General features: G+C 47.3%; 1 protein-coding gene across 2 annotated transcripts in view; it reads left to right on the top strand.

Moving 5' to 3' along the window:
• Positions 1 to 3,399: 3,399 nt before the first annotated feature.
• Positions 3,400 to 13,370, top strand: part of STK32B (serine/threonine kinase 32B) — a 405,107-nt gene continuing 395,136 nt past the window's right edge. For both annotated transcript variants that reach the window (XM_027545017.1, XM_027545015.1), the window contains exon 1: positions 3,400 to 3,486. In XM_027545017.1, the coding sequence (XP_027400818.1) occupies positions 3,435 to 3,486 (52 nt within the window). In that variant the 5' untranslated portion in view covers positions 3,400 to 3,434. The remainder of the gene's footprint in view (positions 3,487 to 13,370) is intronic.

The raw sequence follows: 13,370 nt of genomic DNA, 5'->3' as shown, positions 1-13,370 counted from the left end.
GGACTCGATGACTTGAGGGGCCTCCCTGTGTGTGTTGCCCTTGTCCTGCACCAGCCTTCTAAACTTCAGGTTCATAGATCCTATGTTATTCATCACAGGGTCTGTCTTTAGCACCCACCCCAGGACCTGACCCACAGTAAGTGTTCAGAAAACGCTTGTTCAACAAAGGAGGAAGTTCAGTCAGTTCAGTTGCTCAGTCGTATCCAATTCTTTGCAACCCTATGAACCACAGCACGCCAGGCTTCCCTGTTCATACCAACTCCTGGAGCTTGCTCAAATTCATGTCCATGGAGTCAGTGATGCCATCCAACCATCTCATCCTCTGTCGTCCTTCTTGAACAAATGCTCATGACTTCTTTCCGTGGGACCCTGCACCTGCCCAGACTCTCAGAACTGGGACAGGGGCTTCCTGTATTCTCACAGCCTCCTAGGGTTCCTTCCACACGACACAGTTTGCAGTTTTAGCCTTTGCATGCATGACTGTTAATTGAATATCTGTATTCATCAGCTTTTTCCATGATAATGCTGTGGAACAGCACTTCCCCCCAATCTCAGTGGCTTACAAGAACACTTAATTTTCTTGCTTGTAAGCTTGTAGCTGTTGAAGCAGTCAACATGGGATGGAAAAGAGTTTCCAGACACAGAGCATTTCAGAAGGGAGCGAGTTTATTAAGAATAAAGAGCAGAGATAAAGTGGGCACTGTGAGCACAGTGGGCCAGCCTCCTGACAGACCACGGAGAATTGATAGTTTTTCTGGATTAGTAGCCAATTTTAATAGCCTTGGGACAAAGAAAATCCCTGCTGGAAAGTTGGCATTAGGTGACTGGGTAGGGTGCTATAGGGTGACTACTGAGGTGGGCATTTTTGCCTAATATTGGGTCAAAAAGCCTGCTGGTGCTGATCAGGGGGGCTTTTGGAAATGGTTACAAAGGGGCTCAGTCAGCTTTGGAGGTGACCTTGGTTCTGTACTCTGCTACTATGGCTTTGATACAAACCACACCTCACACCCGTGGCCCTGGGGCAGGACTCAACAGCAGCTCTGCTTCAGATTACATGTGGGGTTCAGAGGCTACCCAAGACCAGCGCTTCTCATGGTGGATGGCAGAAGGACAAGAGAGCTGAAACATGTGACATCTTAAGGCTGTCACTCAGAACCGGTACACCATCACTTCCTCCCATAGACCAGTGGCCAAACTAAGTTCAATGGCATGCTCCATGTCAGTGGTCAGAAAGTAAGAAATGCCCCCTCATCCCAGTGAGCCATGTCAAGGACAGGGAGAGAAGAACTGTGAGCCCAGAGCACAATTTACACCATAGCTCCTTATGGAAGATAATACTAACACCTGTGTTGTGTTTATTGTGTTCCACGTAGCAACATCATTTATTCTGCATAACAACCCTAGGAAGGGTGAAAATACCATTATTATCATACCCATGTTATGGGTGAACAAACTGAGGCCAGCAGAGGTTAAGTAATTTACCCAAGTTAGCCTGCTAGACAGTGTCAAAGTCAGGTGAAATCTGGGAGGAACAGGACCCAGTGCTCATGCCTGTCACCATCCCTCTTCCTGCCTTGATCTGGGGGCTGTACCTGCTTTATCTTAGTTCATTATATTGCTCGCTATAGCCTGGCCACTCAGCCAATGCTTGTCAGTAAAATGAAAAGCAAGAAATATTTATTCATCATTGTTATGTCCCTGGGCCCTGTTACCCACTTTTATAAATATGATGTGATAGAATCCTCATAGCAATGCTGGGGAGTTAATACCAACCTCCCCATTTCACAGATGGGAACTCGAAGTTGGAACTGCACAGAGACTGTAAGTGGTGGGAGCAGTTCTGTGAATGAGGCTTGTCTGACCCATGAGGCCTAGTGGTTTGGGCCAGTCCTGAAACTTTGGCTGGATGGGGCTGGCTCCCAGGGCTCACTCACCTCCCATCGTCTCCGGGAGGTTTCTTGTGATGTTAGAGAACCATCTCACCCATCCATAGTCTCCTTCTCCCCCTCGTCTCCCAGAGAGAGAGACAGAGACAGAGGCAAAACTAGGGGGCTGGGAGAAAGGATGGGGAAGTAAAAGAACCGCTGCTTTCTATTAATACGAAGCACAGACGGTGGCTGAAGACGCCCAGTAGATGGCAGGATGTGGCCAACGATCCTGGCTGCCTGGCGCGCTGGGCTGGCGGGACTGCACTGCGCGGGTAACCTGCGGGTCCCTCTGAGAGTCCGCGCTCGCCCCAGGAGAGTCTTGGGGCGCAAGCATCGCACCCCCGTCTTAAGCATCCCCGTCCCTTTTGCTAACAGGCTTTAGTTCAGTTTCAGGGGACTCCCGAGGCCCATGCGCAGCCAGTCCTAGGGAGAATGATTTGGAGGCAAACTCCGCCCCCTTTGGGACTCAGTTTCCCCCGTAGAATGCAGGGGAGAAATTGAGTCCGAGAGGGTCCAGACTCATTGCTAAGCTAAGTCACTTCAGTCGTTCGTGTCCGACTCTGTGCCACTCCATAGACGGCAGCCCACCAGGCTCCCCCGTCCCTGGGATTCTCCAGGCAAGAACACTGGAGTGGGTTGCCATTTCCTTCTCCAATGTATGAAAGTGAAAAGTGAAAGTGAAGTCGCTCAGTCGTGTCCGACTAAACATTTAGAAAACACCAAGAGGAAAGATGTCTGCTGCAGAATTGCCTGGGACTCTGCTCAAGTGGGCAAATAAAGTCAATGGGGCGTCCGAGGGGCTTCCTCCGCAGCCAGTGCCGACTAACCGAAGAGCTCCTTTACCCCTGAACCTCAGTCTACCCAACTCTAAAATGGGCAATAGTGGTTTTTGGAGGTGACAGAGGATTGCGCTTCTAAAGCGTTTGGCTGGGGCCCGGCGCACACTAGATGGCTCACGACTTGCTTAACGCCGGGAGGTGAGCGCCCGACTCCTCTGGGCGGACCCGGCGCTCAATTCGAGTGCCCGCGTCGACTCTTCCTAGACCCGCTGGCCCCCAGCGCCCGCCGCGCCCCCTCCTCCAGGCCGCCCTCGGGGCTGCGTTCGCGCGCCCCCTCAGCGCAGCCCGCGCCCATCGCCTCCTTCCCCTCCTGTTCCTCCTCCTCCTCCCGCGCCGCCTCCGGTCTCCAGTGAGGAGCGCGGCTCCGTGCGGCCCCGGCGCTGGGAGCTCCCGCGTTCTCGGGTGCGTGCGGGCGCCTGGAACCCGGCCCGGAAGACGAGCTAGCGTGGCCGGGGCGCGGCGGGAACGCCGGGAGAGCGACGCCAGGGACAGGGGGACGCCCGGGAGGAGGGGGCGCGGTTCCCGCCCCTGCGCGGCGCTCGGCCCCCTCCGGCTCGGCGCGCGGCGGCAGCCGGGACTGGACGCTCGCGGCGCATCCGCACCCCGCGCGGCGCGCCCCGCATCCCGGCGGCCGGGCATGTAGCAGCGGCAGCCGCCGCGGCGGAATATGGGCGGGAACCACTCCCACAAGCCCCCGGTGTTTGACGAGAATGAGGAAGGTAAGAGGGCTTCGGTCGGGCAGCCCTCCTTTCCCCGTTACCCTCGGCTTGAGCGCGGGCTGCGCGCCCGACCCGTGCCGGGCGCTGGGCTTTCCTCCGAGGCAACTCCTCTGTTTCGGCGCCCCTTTAGGGGGGCCCGGGAGACGGCGCCCAGGGAGGGCCGGGCGCGGATTCCTAGGGAAGGGAGAACGCCGAGGCTTCACTTGGGGAGACAGGAGGGACAAGTGGACTTCGGAGGCGAGTCCGGATGTTGCTCGGGCTCCGGGGAAGCCGAGGTCCCCCCTTAGAGCCGGCGGCTGCAGAAGGCGGTGTTGTGTGTGTGTGTGTGTGTATGTGCGCGCGTGTGTGCGCGCGCGCGCGTGTGTGTACTATGCATTTGGTCTGGTGCACCGGCAGGTTCCATGCTGCCCTGCTCGTTCTCCCAGAACAGCCTGGGGAAACTTTTCCTGGTTAAACTCTTGAGGCCGGGCGGAAAGCGTCCCGCTGTTGGCCGCCTCCCAGGTGAAGGAGTGTTGTAGGCGGTCCAACCGTGTCGAAACTCCAGAACTGGGTTCCTGCGGCTCAGGTCGGTGGAGCTTGGTGTTTGGACCAGCAGAACCCTTTCCCAGCGCTGTGTCTCTGTGGGGCAACTTCCTTAACCTCTCTGAAACCTTCCTTTCTTCATCTAGGAGATAACTTATGATAACCGCCCTCTACCTTAGGGGATTGTTTGAAACTTAACCACTGGTAGTCCATGTGAGAAGTGCCTTGTAAATAGAATCAGTACCGAGGTCTGCACATAGTGTTGTTATCTGGTAACTCTGCCTGTGAAAGCTCCGTTTCCTATTGCACCGGTTTCTCCAGTCTCTTGTGCCCTCAATAAGAGCCAGGACTACTGAACACATTTCATGTACCAGACACTGTTCTAGGCTTCATATGTCCTCACTCAGGCCTCATGGCAACCCTAGGAGGTGGGTACCTTTGTTGTACTATTTTACAGGTGAAGAAAGGGATGTGTCACTGCTGGCTTGGAGGCTGGACACTCTTGCCCTGGAGACAGTAGGCCTTTGGGCACTGGTCATGGTCTCTAGATCTTCCAAGGCTGTACATGCATGCATGCTCAGTTGTGTCCGACTCTTTGCAGCTCTAGGGACTGTCACCTTCCAGGCTCTTCTGTCTGTGGAATATTCCAGGCAAGAATACTGGAGTGGGTTGCTATGCCTTCCTCCAGGGGATCTTCCCAACCCAGGGATTGAACCCACTTCTCTTGCATCTCCTGCATTGGCAGGTGGATTTTTTGCCTGGGAAGTCTGAGGTTGCGGATGGTAGTCAAAAGCTCACCCCACAGTCCCTCTGAGAAGAATACCTGAGTACAGTCAGTGTAATTGAGTCAGGCCCATCTGGCCCTTTCTTAACAGGAGTTCCCAGTCTGGTGGCACTGAGGACCATGCTAAGGGCTTTAAGTGGGGCCAGCGTAGGATGTGGGGACCCAAGGAGGATTGATCCCTTCCTGTTTGTTATTCTGGAGCACAGGTAGGTGGGGAGCCAGGAGTGGACAGAGAACAGGTAAACAGGTGGGTGGGGGAGGCCCTTGTGTGTTCCAGAAAGCATTCAGACACTGTGTAGCTAAACACTTTCCCCAACCAAGCTCACAGTAACCCTAAAGTGCTCTATGGAAAGCAAAGTGATCTCGACACTGAAATCGATATTTAAATGTGTGCTCTGCTAAGGACATCTTGCTTGAGGTGGACGTGGGGCAGGCCTGTTCCTCTGGGAGCCTTTTTGTCCTGTGAGGTTACATTCAGAGCTGCTCAGACCCTGTGAGAAGATACAAACTCATTGACAGATGGAGAGGATGACTTGGGTCAAAACCTTTCTATTTTCAACAAGTCAAAAGTTTCCTGTCTATTTTAGGGAAGGGACCAATGCTGGTCTTCTCAGGCTGCTGTTACTATAACAAGATACTACAGATGCTTAGACATTAGAATCTGTTGGTGATGGTGGCTTGAACAACAGAAATTTATTTTCTTACTGTTTTGGAGACTGGAAGTCCAAGATCAAGGTGCCTTCAGGGTGGGTTTCCAGCAAGGGCTCTCTTCCTGGCTGGTAGACAGCCTCCTCCTTGGGTCTTCACATGGCCTTCCTGTGTGTGCTCCGGAGATAGAGATCTCTGGTTGCTCTTCCTCTTCTTATAAGAACACCAATCCCATAGGGTTAGGGCCCCACCCTTATAACATCACTGACTATTAATTATCTCCTTAGAAGTCCTCTCCAGATATAGTCATATTGAAGGCTGAAGCTTCAGCATCTGAAGTTTGGTGGGGACACAGTTTAGTCTATAGCAGGATACTTGGATAAAAGTCATGGACTCCTTTCCAGAGAAAAGCACACAATTTTATCACTCCCGATTTTAGAGGTTCATGGTACTAGCCTGGGTCAAAGGTAATTTAGATAATTTTCTTAATGTCCTTCTTTTATTTACAGAGGAAGTTTTTGTCCCTTATATTGACAACTGTCTTTTTTCTTTATTCCGGGAACTTTGCTTTAAAATATTTATTGGCGAAATAGTTATATCTAGCAGAGCCACCTTTTGATTTTCCTGCTATTCCTCATTCTGAAAGTGGTCAGGCTCAAGGTCAACTGGTTAAAGCCCAAGGTTAGGACTCTCATTTTACCAGTTTCCAGCTCAGTGAAACATTAACTTGTTTGGTTTTGCCAGTCTATTTCTCAACACCTGTGCAAGTTGATTCATTGATTTCATAGGCATTTACTGATCATCTTTTCTGCACTCACCCCTGTGTTGGGCAACAGGACTATGAGGAAGGTGGAGGTAAGCTTCTAACCCTCAGGGAGCTTGCAGGGCAGATAGCTAGGATGATGCAAGGAGCTCAAGGGACTTTGGTATCTTGCAAGAGGGACCCTAACCCTGGGACAGGGAGGAGGGGTCAGAGGAGACTTCCTCTTAGACTAAGCCTTGCAGAAATGGTATGAGTTCCCAGGAAGGAGAGGTTGGTAGAGAGGGAAAGGGTATTTCAGAGGGAGGGAGCAGAATATACAAAGGTAGATCAGATCGGATCAGATCAGTTGCTTAGTCGTGTCCGACTCTTTGCGACCCCATGAATCGCAGCACGCCAGGCTTCCTTGTCCACCACCAACTCCCAGAGTTCACTGAGACTCATGTCCATGGAGTCAGTGATGCCATCCAGCCATCTCATCCTCTTTCGTCCCCTTCTTCTCTTGCCCCCAATCCCTCCCAGCATCAGAGTCTTTTCCAATGAGTCAACTCTTCGCATGAGGTGGCCAAAGTACTGGAGTTTCAGCTTTAGCATCTAAACATGGCTCACTGGGGAGATTGTAGGAACTTTAGTACTCTTGCAATGTGGTGTGTGAGGAGGGAAGCCTCAGGTCCTGAGTGCTGGGCTGATCTTAAAGGACCCAGTGGCCATGTGTTTCGAATCGACCTTAGGGGCACCTGTGGTCATGGAAGAATTTTAAACAGGGCAGTGACATGGTCCAGCCAAAGAACATGCTCTTGCAAACCAGAGTTGTTGGGTTGAAGATGCAGATACCTCCTCAACTGGAACAAACCTGGTTTGTAAGTAATTTAAAGCTAAACTCTAACTGGAAATTTGTCATTGCATCATTGTACCATAACCATCTTGTATCTAGGTAATATTAAAAACTCTAGCTTAGTGATGCATTGTGTGGACTCCTTTTCATACCTAATTGGGAATCATTATCACAGCTCAGCCAGGGAGGTCTCTGCACCTGCATTTTACTAGAGGGGTTACAGAGCCCTCCAGAAAACTCACTAAGGTCCCATGGCCTGTGTGGGAATGGACTCACCCCCAGGCCTCTTTACTCCAGCGTCTGGTACCTGACATTGTTCCCTGTGCCACTTCTGGAGACCTACAGGAAAATTCATCTCTAACAGATATGTAGGGCCAATGCAGAATGAGACTAGCACATGCATCACAATATGATAGCGGTCTCTTCATGCAAATGTCTATAGGAAGATAGTAACAATACACCTTGAATGCACTTGATCATTTACAATAATCAGCTACCATCTTCAAAAAACATTTTGTTGAGCAGTCATATCATAATACACATTCTGGGAATGAAAGCAAAATCATCTCCCTTTCTAGATTTGTGGCAAAATTGTTTTTACTTTTTTTTTGTTTGTTTGTTTGTTTCATTTACTGTCCTTATCTATGTCTAGACGTTTTTACATAAGGATACACTTGTCACAATAAAATGCTTTTTGCTTTTTCTCTTGGCATCGTATTTTAAGTAGATTATGTTGTTATAATGTCTTCAAAGTTAATATTTTAATGGGCTGTAATATTCCATCTGATGGAACTATCATAATTTACGTAAGTCTTTTCTTGTTGTTAGACATGCAGGCTATTGTCAGTTTTTCATCTTTATAAGTAAGTTGATTGAAAATTTTATACATAAAGCATTCCTCCTTTTTAAAGTGAATTCCTTAAAATTAGATGCAAGGAGTGAGATTATTAGATCAAAAGAATTGAATACTTTCTAGGATTTCAGAAACATGTTCTTAAATTATATTTCTAAAGGGTTTTTTAAAAATCAATGTTGTATCAACTTATGGCCTGCACCCACATTTGAAAGTATTGATTTTACAACCTTGTAACCAGCTGTCGGTATTCTCATTTTAGATTTTCAGGAGTTAAAGGGACATTTAAAAGGAAATGTTATTTCTTTTTGTAATTACTGGGTTATAATTATTGGGTCAGGTAACTTTGCATGCAGCCTAGAACGTGAAAATATCTTCTTTGTTTAAATACATATACGACAAAAGTTGTTTTTCTCTGTGCCTGTTCAGATGATGAAGGCAATTAAAAAAAATCACTCCCTGAAGTTGCAATCATGATTCACTTAGACAGTCTTTTAAACCCGGGGTGTCCTTGTCATTGTGATTCACAAAGTGACTGAGATCTCTAATGCTGCAGGATTCACTCCCAACTTTGTCTTCAGTCTTTTAGCGCTGGAGCAAGCTCACTTATGTTATACATTGCTTTCCATCCTTGTATTTATACCAGTTATGGCTTGTGCAAAAGGTGGAAGTGAAAAATATTCTGAGGAACCTCAGAATTGCTTTGAATGAACTTTGCTTTCATAATGTGGAGAGATGCCATGTAAGGGATGTGGACTTATGGGCTTGGTGTCCTTATGTGTACCAGGCATGTGTGTGTCTAATGCAGGAGTCTAAGATGTGAAAATTACATTTGAAGATCTATGCCTCATTTAAAAATTCATGTTGATTCCTCTTGTACGTGGGGGATTAAGAAAATGGCCATGAGTCAATCTGAGAGGTGAAGTAGAAGTGAACTGTCAGATGCGTTTATACCTTTCAGCCCTTCTAGAAAGTAAGCATGGTTTTCATAAGGATAAACCACGTTTCAATCATCTCTATAAAATCAGACAAATGTGTACATACTATTGGATTTCATTGACTCTAAGGCACACATTTCCCTGTGTTTTAATATTTCTGAAATTGGGATGTGCTTTATGATGACTGCTGATCATGGTGGTACTTGTGATATAGTTTTATTATTTGCATGTGCTGTTCATAGTTGTTCCTACTAACATTCATAAAAGGTCTAAAGGAGCTCTTTCAAGGGATGTGAAAGAATCACACCATCGGCTAACTGGCAGCATTTCTTCCTTCTTGGTGGTGCGTAAAGTGAGTGTATTTAATGTGGATGGAATCTGAAACGAGATGGAATAGGGCATGCCAGCCTCCATCAGCTGCAAGTGACCGAAAAGCAGCATGAGTTCCTTTGAAAGCAGTTAATTGGCTCTGGTTCCCTCTCAACGCTATTATTCTGGTCCAAGCCAGGGTCACCTCTCTTGCTTAGGTTATAACAATAACCTCCTTACTTTTCCTCTTCCTCCTTTTCAGTGGCACCTCCATGCAGCAACTCGAATGATCCTGTTAACATGGACTTCATTTTTTTCATGCGTTGTCTCCTCCTAAGGAGTTATAAAGAGTTGCAAAGAGTCAGATCCGACTGGAGGACTGAACAACACCACCACCACAAGGAGTTAAAAGCTCCTTAAAGTAGGGATATGGTGTGATTGATTCACTGTTGTGTTCCCGAGGCCCAGAAGAACACCTGGCACATACCAGATGCCCAGTACACGTTTGATGGATGGATGAGTGAACCAGTGAAAGGAGGTGTAAATCTCATCAGTTGTGGCTGGACCAGGTTCCTGAATAATATCATCAGAAATCTTCCTTCTTGAATTCTGTCCTCTGTGAGGCTCCAAGTGGGCTTAGAGGAGCTAAGCCCCCGTGGAGGGGCCCTTACCACCCCCAGGCTCACAGCCCCACAGCTCCAAGTGTGGGAAGGGGATATCTTTTTCACCATCATTGCAGAGAACATTCTAGGGTTAGTTCTGATGGAATCTGATAAGGTCCTGGGTCAAGGCTGTGAACAGGGAGGCTCTAACTGGTTGAGCTGGATCACATATCCACCCTTGGATTCAGGGGGTGGCATTGGTTCCCTTTGAGGCATTTGGATTAAGAAGATTAAAACAACAACACTCTTTCTTCTGTATTAGAGTATAGCCGATTAACAATGTTATGATGATTTCAGGTGGACAGGGACCCAGCCATACATATATATGTATCCATTGTCCCCCAAACTCCCTTCTCATCCATGCTGCCACATAACATTGAGCAGAGTTCCCTGTGCTACACAGTAGGGCCTTGTGGGTTATCCATTTTAAATACAGCAAGTCTACATTTCCATCCCAAACTCTCTAACTATCCCTTCCCCCATCCTTCCCCCCTCTCCTGACACCAGCAACCGAAGGTCTTTCTCTGAGTCTGTGAATCTATCTCTGTTTTGTAAGTAAGTTCATTTGTATCATTTCTTTTTAGATTCCACACATAAGGGATGTCATACGATATTTTTCCTTCTCTGTCTGACTTATTTCAGTCAGTATGACACTCGCCAATTCCATCCATGTTGCTGCAAATGGCATTATTTCACTCTTTTTAATGGCTGAGTACTATTCCATTGTTTCTATGTACCACATCTTCTTTTGGATTGAGATTTATGAAGAATATTCTCAATGGATATTGGAGTATCAACAGAAGAAGGGAAGTGGGTCCTGGGGCAGGCAGGTAAATATAAGCAGAAGCATCCACACCAGTGCTTATTGTTTTTGTGTTCTGTGAACCATGGTTTGGAAGCCTTTGGCTTACCATATTTCATTGTTTGGTTGCATGTCCGCTTCTGTGCTAGACTTCATAAACAGCAGCAATTCTTTCCTTTTTCCTTTGTGTTTGCAAGGCCTAGAAAGGGGCCACTGAAGGCCCTTGGCCACTCCTTGTTGACTGAGAGATGAGAGTAAGCATTTACTGGGGGCCAATTTCTTACATTCTTCTGGGTCCAGAAACTATTGGGAAACAAATGGAGAAATTCCAGACATATTATCAATGAAGTTGGTTTGGAAAACTGACTTGGATTGGAGTCTAGAATGGTCTTTCTATTCTTGTCCCTTAATTTCAACCTTGACACTTACTTGAGTAGAGAACTGTCTGTAAAGTTTGCTCTGGGACTATAATTCTCAATTTCAAAGAACTCCCATGAAATTTCTAAAAAATGGCAACCAGCAGTGATCAATGGGTATCAGATTCTTGCATAAGGTGATTTGGGCTGTCATTTCTCTTCCCTTTGAGTCAGAATGCAGAGTTTTCCCCTACTGCTTTCTGGGTGAGACAAACTTCCTGCTTCATGGGACATAAAAGGATGGGTTGAGTGGAGATGGCTCTCAGGATATGATCTGGAGTGAATAGGGTGTTAAGATGGTGACAGGATTTGTTTCGAGTCTTGAGGGAAGTGTTTGAATGCCTTGAGAGAAAAAGGATCAGTATTTTAGGAGGATCAAACAGCCTAAGCTAGCACTGAGCTTAGGCATTTTCCTGAGAGAATTGGAAGGAACAAAATATTCTTAGCAATACTCAGTTGTCTAAAATCTGGACTCTGAGCAATTGCAGACAGAGACAGAGAAACTGTCCTACAGGAAACAGTGAAGGTTCATCGAAAAAGCAAGAGAGTCCAGAAAAACATCTATTTCTGCTTTACTGACTATGCCAAATCCTTTGACTGTGTGGATCATGATAAACTGTGGAAAATTCTTCAAGAGATGGGAATACCAGAGCACCTGACCTGCCTATTGAGAAATCTGTATGCAGGTCAGGAAGCAACAGTTAGAATTGGACATGGAACAATAGACTGGTGCCAAATCAGGAAAGGAGTACGTCAAGGCTGTATATTGTCACCCTACTTATTTAACTTATATGCAGAGTACATCATGAGAAATGCTGGGCTGGAGGAAGCACAAGCTGGAGTCAAGATTGCCGGGAGAAATATCAATAACCTCAGATATGCAGATGACACCACCCTTATGGCAGAAAGTGAAGAGGAACTAAAGAACCTCTTGATGAAAGTGAAAAAGGAGAGTGAAAAATTTGCTTAAAACTCAACATTCAGAAAACCAAGATCATGGCATCCAGTCCCATCAGTTCATGGCAAATAGATGGGAAACAGTGGAAACAGTGGCTGACTTTACTTTTCTGGGCTCCAAAATCACTGCAGATGGTGATTGCAGCCATGAAATAAAAGACGCTTACTCCTTGGAAGGAAAGTTATGACCAACCGAGACAGCATATTAAAAAGCAAAGACATTACTTTGCCAACAAAGGTCAGCCTAATCAAAGCTATGGTTTTTCTAGTAGTCATGTATGGATGTGAGAGTTGGGCTATAAAGAAAGCTGAGTGCAGAAGAATTGATGCTTTTGAACTGTGGTGTTGGAGAAGACTCTTGAGAGTCCCTTGGACTGCGAGGAGATCCAACCAGTCCATACTAAAGGAGATCCGTCCTGGGTGTTCATTGCAAGGACTGATGTTGAAGCTGAAACTCCAGTACTTTGGCCACCTGATGCAAAGTGCTGACTCACTGGAAAAAACCCTGATGCTGGGAAGGATGGAGGGCAGGAGGAGAAGGGGATGACAGAAGGTGAGATGGTTGGATGGCATCACCGACTCAATGGACATGGGTTTGGGTGGACTCTGGGAGTTGGTGATGGACAGGGAGGCCTGACGTACTGCCGTTCATGGGGTTGCAAAGAGTCGGACTCGACTGAGTGACTGAACTGAACTGAACTGATGCCCTAAAGGGATATTCTCCTGCAAACAATTACAGGACAAACAGTTCAGGGTACCAGAACTACCCAAGAAGAGAAAACCAGGCTTCTTAGCCAGAGCCAACCAAGGAACAAGTGGAGACCAATGTTGTTACCGGACCTGGAAGCTAACTCTTTTCAGCACTTGGTTTTTATGACCTCCTTGCAGTGTCCTTATTCTTTGAGGATTCTAGCCTCTGGTCATCTCTCTGTGAAGTCAGGGATATAAAGGCCCCAGTTCTCTGGATGTGGGGCTTTAGCACTGTTCCCCCACATCCCATCCCTCTTTATTTCCTTGCAGACAAAGAGTTACCCTTCCCTGTCCCCTTGAAGTTATGTGGTACCATGTGCCTCGCCTTGGTCATTGTGAGCAGAGGTGATGCATGTCAGTTACATCTTAGAAAAAGTGCTTATGAACTAGATGTCACTTAGTATGTACCTAGCTCTGGGCAAGCACGATGTTCTGGATGGTGGAACTTACTTCAGCCTGGCTCCCAGAGTGAGTGCGACTTGAGACGGAGCCACACCAGTCACCAAGTCACCTGACCTGGGACATGGCATCAGTGAGACAGGAACTTCAGCTTTTTGAAGTCACTGAAATTCAGGGCTGCTTGTTACTGCAATGTAACTGAGCCTTTTCTCCATCTGTTGAGATAACACGTGGATTTTCTCCTATTTC

Source organism: Bos indicus x Bos taurus, chromosome 6 (assembly GCF_003369695.1).
Source record: "Bos indicus x Bos taurus breed Angus x Brahman F1 hybrid chromosome 6, Bos_hybrid_MaternalHap_v2.0, whole genome shotgun sequence".
Classification (NCBI taxonomy): domain Eukaryota; kingdom Metazoa; phylum Chordata; class Mammalia; order Artiodactyla; family Bovidae; genus Bos; species Bos indicus x Bos taurus.
Note: the sequence above shows the minus strand (reverse complement) of the source record. Positions and strands in the feature narration are given on the sequence as shown.